The sequence below is a fragment of the Chinchilla lanigera genome, unplaced genomic scaffold (genome assembly GCF_000276665.1).
Source record: "Chinchilla lanigera isolate Chin_1 unplaced genomic scaffold, ChiLan1.0 scaffold00048, whole genome shotgun sequence".
Lineage (NCBI taxonomy): Eukaryota > Metazoa > Chordata > Mammalia > Rodentia > Chinchillidae > Chinchilla > Chinchilla lanigera.
This window is the reverse complement of record NW_004955449.1, coordinates 1,970,999-1,976,862: the sequence shown is the minus strand read 5'-3', so window position 1 is coordinate 1,976,862 and position 5,864 is coordinate 1,970,999. Positions and strand designations below refer to the sequence as shown.

At 45.0% G+C, this 5,864-nt stretch overlaps 1 protein-coding gene across 1 annotated transcript in view; it reads left to right on the top strand.

Annotated features, from left to right (window-relative positions):
• Window positions 1–677, top strand: part of LOC102011258 (mitogen-activated protein kinase kinase kinase MLT) — a gene marked incomplete in the record, with an annotated part of 162,859 nt that extends 162,182 nt beyond the window's left edge. The window contains 1 exon segment of the mRNA XM_013518751.1: window positions 1–677. Coding sequence (XP_013374205.1) covers window positions 1–49 — 49 coding nt within the window.
• Between the last annotated feature and the right edge of the window lie 5,187 nt (window positions 678–5,864).

The window sequence follows — 5,864 nt, the reverse complement described above, 5'->3', positions numbered from 1 at the left end:
CGGCCGGGAGCGGGCGCGGGGCAGCCACCGGGGCCGCAGGACCTTCTGAGGACGCAGCGGGCAGGGCCCGCACGCCGGCGCGGGGCGACCCCTCTGCTAGGAGGCCGTCTTGGGCTTCAGTCCGCAGGAAACGGCGCCTGCGTGCATGGGACTGGGAGCCGCCTTCCCCCGAGACCAAAGCCAGACCACGGCCAAGAGGACGGCTGTGCTGGCCTGGTAGTGGTAATGGGACTTGAACACGTTTTCCTCTGCTGAATTAATACTGTTGGAGCAGGGCCTCGCCCATCGTCCGCCCTGAACACTGACCTGGGACGCAGGCAGGGGAGGTCCACACAAAAATCGAAATCCTAATAAAGACGGGATGGGTGGTACTGACGTTTTCTGTTTGCCTCAGCCTTCACTATTGCCGAACCCGGTTTTATTTAAAATTTTGATATTTTGTTCATGAACTTTGGCATTGGTTTTATTTTCTAAAATATTACGTTAAAATATCACTTAATTACTGAGGGTTTCTTTTTTATGCCTCCCTAAATTTTATGCCCAAAGGAAGTGAACCTCCCTCATCTCAGCTCTGCTGGTTAGTATTTATTTTAGTGAGATACTGTGTTTCTGTCATGGTCGTAACTGAACTGGTTTGCCTTGTCATTTTTGGGTAATTAAAAAGGTTATTGAACTTATCGTTGATTTTGGTGTATATCTCATTAAGATTCATGAGAATCACATAACTAAGCTTCCAGGACTCCTTTTTAGTATTATTTTCCACATTTCACTAAAGGAGCAGAGGCTTTATAAAGGCCTCTTAAGATGTCAGAAATCTGAAATCTAAAAGAAAACAGGGTGCAGGATAATAACATCACAAGCTAAAAGCCAGAGAAATTTAAAATTACCAACATCCTCGTTAGAACAAGACAGTAAATACCAGCCTTGCAGCAGACAGCTCAAAGCAGCTGGGGGTAGAGGAGATGGCTTGCTATTTAGGACAGCAAGGGTGGAATCCAACGTGGGAAATTCTTCATATTTTACACCTCAAAAAATCAGGCAGCAACAAACATACATCAGTTGAATAAATGTTACTTTCAATGTTGGGAGATTCCATTCAGTGTTCACTAGCACTGAATATCAAGTGTCCTTCACCCTGCCTAGGCTTTTTGATGCTCTGTAGAAATCCAGATGACACACTGGTGATTCCAGAAGGCTGAGGTCTCTTTTGATAGGAACTCATCATCAAAGTACGTGTGTGGAGCACAGTATTTGGGCCCTGCTGGGGAAAACTTTCTGTGCAGCATTAAAGTCAAGGGTATAGGAGAGGACCTTGTTTGTAATGGAAACTCTTATGACCGAAACATTGATTCAGCAACTTAATTTCTATAAGCTTTTGGTTTTTGTTTTTGTTTTGCACTACTAGAGGTTGAACCCAAGGCCTTTCACTGAGCTACGTTCCCAGAACTTTTTTTCTTAGGGTCAAATTCTTAAATTGCCCAGGCTGACATCCAACTTGCAACCCTCCTGCCTCGGCCTCTCCAGAGTAGCTGAGATTACAGGTGTGTACCACCTCATCCAGCTAGCGTTCTTGTTTGCCATTGGCATTTACAAGTAAAGGTTAGGAGCGATGAGATCAGATAGCCAGACTTAGCCTCCTCCGCTGGGATCCTGCCTCCCAATGCTTGATTATATCAACCACAGTCTGTTTTCAATTATTTTCCCCTTTGTCCTTTGTTCATGTTTAAAATGAAACAAAAAAGCCAACTGATACAAAGTATGCTTTCTTAATATGCTGTTTCCAAATCAATAATAAAAGAGTTTATTGTATTACAATTTGTATTACAAATTGTATTACAATTGTTACATAAGTAACTGAACAGACTTGACTCAGTTATTTAGAAAAGAACACAAAGTATGGCTTTAATTACTTAACAAAATGCATTCTGGGGAATTACTGACCACTCTATTTTAAAAGGTGCTGTGCAAATGATGGCTTGTTTCATGCTGTTTTTGTGCATCTTGTTTTCTTGGACCAAGGGTTAGAGAAACGTGGCCTGTAGTAAAGTGACTCCATGATCTCAGCCCTATAAATAAGTATAGTAGGTAATCACAAAAAAAATCTTTCCAACATCCACAAAACTGACCACTCTGTAATATCTCATAGAAAAATACTTGTCAGCATCAATGCTCCCAGTCAAAATCAAAACAAGAACATCTGCAGTCTGCTTCTTGATTGTGAAGAAATAATAAGAGTTGGATGTTCTTTCTTTTTTCCCTAATGATGCTCATTCTCCAAAAGTGGCTGCCAGGTTGAAAGATGAATGTATGTCAGGAGCAGAGCAGGAATTAACAAGAATTTTTTTTCCCATCAAAATAATCAGTTTCCTAAAAACGTAAGAAGCAGGGGCAGGGGATATACCGCAGGGGAAAGAAGAGCAGGTGCTTAGGGTGTGCAAGACCCTGGGTTCAACCCTGACACCAAAAAAGAAAATAAGTTCCCGATAATCAGGAACTTTATTAGTTGCAAGAGGCTGAGATTAAGAGAAAAGAAAGGGGGTAGGGATATAGCTCAGAGGGACAAATGCCTGCCTGGCAAGCACAAGGTCCTGAGTTCAATTCCTACCACCTAAGAGAGAGAGAGAGAAGAAAAATTTAGGAGGAAAAAAGTGATAATAGAAATAAATCAAGAGCATCTCTGTCTTGGCCTGGGCCCCTCGGATCCATGATACCACTGACCTAGCCTGAGTCAGTGGCTCATCCCAAACATGCGGGGCTGGAGTTTTTAAGTCAAGAATTGCTTTAGAAATAAATACAGGGGAGCAGGCACTGTGGTGCCACCTATAACCCCAGCTATGTGGAAGTCGGGAGCAGGAGTCCAGCTTCAAGGCCAGGCTCAGCCACTTAGAGAGACTTTGTCTCAAAATCAAACACGATGAAGTCTGAATGTGTAGCTAAGTGTGAGGCCCTGGGTTCAGTTTCTAGTACTGAGAGGAGAAAAGAGAAAAACACGGGTAAGGGGATGATCTCGCTCAGTGGAACAGCACTTGCCTAGCATGTGTGAAGTCCTGGGTTCCATTCCCAGCCGGGGGTGGGGGGATGGGGGACACCTGTGGTGGGCACACCTATGATCTCAGCTCTCACCACTCAGGGGAGCTGAGGCAGGAAGATCACAAGTTGAAGCCCAGCCTGAGCAGCTGCAACTTAGCAAGACCCTGGTCTCAAAATAAAAAGCAGAAAGGGCTGGGGGATATAGCGCAGTGTGAAGGCGCTGGGTTCAATCCGCAGGGCAGAGAAACAAAAGCCTGGTGTGGTGGCGCACACCTCTAATCCCAGCACTCTGGAGGCTGAGGCAGGAGGATCGTTGCCAGTTCGAGGCCAGCCTAAACTACTGACCTCTACCAGGAAAAGCCCTTGCCCAGCAAGGAGCTGAATCTCAACTTCCACCCCCCAGGCTGAAGGACAGGAAAAGGCTTGCTGCTGTGCAGGCTAGGACTTCCCTCAGGGTGCAAACCTCCACTCCCTGGAGAGGCGGGCAGGACAGCCAGCCCCATGCACAGTGAGGGACGGTGAACCGGATCTGAGAAACGCAGACCTTCGTGGAGGCCGGCATGTGACCGCACTCCCATGAGCCTTTTCTGCACCGACGTCACCCCTCAGCGAAGCGATCAAACGTTACACTGCCCCGCACCCATAGCCTCACTCTTTCCGTTATCATCTAAGTCACCCTTGGCAGCTGAGATGGTACTACCTCCAGAGAAACTGTCCTGAGTGTTCACACAGAACCTTTTGGTCACTCAGTCATATTTATTCCCCTTGGTTGAAATTGTCTCTACATTTGCTTGTCTGAATTTGCCTTCCACTGTAGGCGATGGCTACATGAAGGCAGGCATTATGCTTACCTGGGTCGGCAGGGTATTTCTAAAACATAGTGAGTACTCAGTCTGTTTGCTGTGTGAATGGATTACTGATTACTCACCATGCCAACAGACCGCCAAGTCCTTAACATTCTTGTTCTAATTCCATACTCATTAAGTCACCTTAATAGGAGTCTTCAGTCCCCTAAGAATTATATTTAATGCTAAAACAATTGTTGTTCTGGTTTTATACATTGGTCTCGCGTGAGCTTCCCCAGTGTGAGTTGGCGCCTGAGCACAACTCTCCGCCCTGATGACGTTTTGGGGCATATTATTAAAAGCAGATTGTGGGTGGCTAAGGCCCCCTCAGGAAAGGACAGCCTGTTTTTCCCAAGAAGCTGCCCCTGTGTCACAGCCAACCGTGCTCATTTTCCATTTTGAATGTGTACATTCATCACAGCATTATAAAGGCAGGCTCTCAAGAAACACTTGTCATGGGAATAAAAAAGAATAAGAATTTTTATGCATGTTCAAGAAATTCAAACACAAACATCATCCTTGGGGACATTTACAGAATCTGGCTCTATGGCTTTCTCTGTTCATAATGAAACTCAATTGTTACTAATCCTGGTGCTCCGTGTCCTGCTGTGACTGCTTCTAAACCTACGCAGCCCAACCTGGCGTTCGGCCTTCGTCCTGCCCAGCCTCGGGCCCCTCATTAGCTGAGGGTGACGTCTGTCTGGCGGAGGCAGGGACAATTCAAGACTTGTCAGCTGGCTGTGGCTGATTATCAAGATGTCCAAACTGGCTCCTTTGCTATGTGTAAGCAATTTAATTTTGTGCCTAATTTTAATCTGCAGCATACTGTATGTCTGCATCTGTGGTGTTAAAGCGTTCATTAGCATTTAAAGGGGGAGCTGATGGTATTGATCACTCATATTAAAACCCAAAACAATCATGCAGCCCAAATGGAAGAGCATTATCTTCCACCACTGAGGCACCGCCAAAGTTGATGTACTCAGAACACAGACAGAAACCAAAAATGTGACATTTAGCAGGGGTGTAAGTGACATCTGTTAGAGGGTGATGGTTTGCTTCCACTCACCATCCAGTCCCTGATTATGAGCTTTTTATTTTTCTGTGGTACTGGGGCTTGAGCCCTGGGCTTTCGCACTGAGTTACATCCCTAGTCCTTTTTGTTTTCTATTTTAAAACAGGGTCTCCCTAAATTGCCCAGGCTGGCATATAACTTCTGATCTTCCTGCCTCAAGCTCTCAGAGCACCAGGATTCCAGGTTTGTGCCAGGAAGCCAGACCCTGAGGATCATTTGTAGGCTTGAGGCAGGTGATTAGGGTGTAAACATCTGGCTGAGCAAGTGGGCATGACCTGTCAATCATAGAGATACAGGACATGCACAGAGTAGCACAGCACCTATGACCAATCAGAAAGTACTCTCTTCAATTCTTGGGAGACGGGGTAGATTAAAACAAGTTTTTGACAGGATGACTTGGATCTGATGTCAGCCTGAGGGGTGGGAAATACAGAAGAGGACCTGCCTGAGCTCTTGACCACTAGGTTCTTGCTCTTCCCCACAGCCTGAACTCATCCTGAAGCATGTATGTCTTTTCCTAGTTTTAACTGCCCCACACTTGTTCTGCAGAGCATTTTTTTTTTTTTCTGCCTTTAGGATTCATCCCAGGGATTCAGGAATGGTTCAACATATGCAAATCAATAAATATAATACACCATATTAACAAAGCCAAGGACAAAAACCATATGATCATCTCAATAGATGCAGAGAAAGCATTTGACAAAGTCCAGCACCTATTCATGATAAAAACCCTACAGAAAATTGGAAAGATGGTCTTTATCTCAGTCTGATAAAAGCCATCTATGACAAACCAACAGTTAACATCATACTGAATGGTCAAAAACTGAAAACTTTCACTCTAAAACCAGGAACAAGACAAGGATGCCCACTGTCACCATCACTACTCTTATTCAATATAATTCTGGAAAATTAACCAG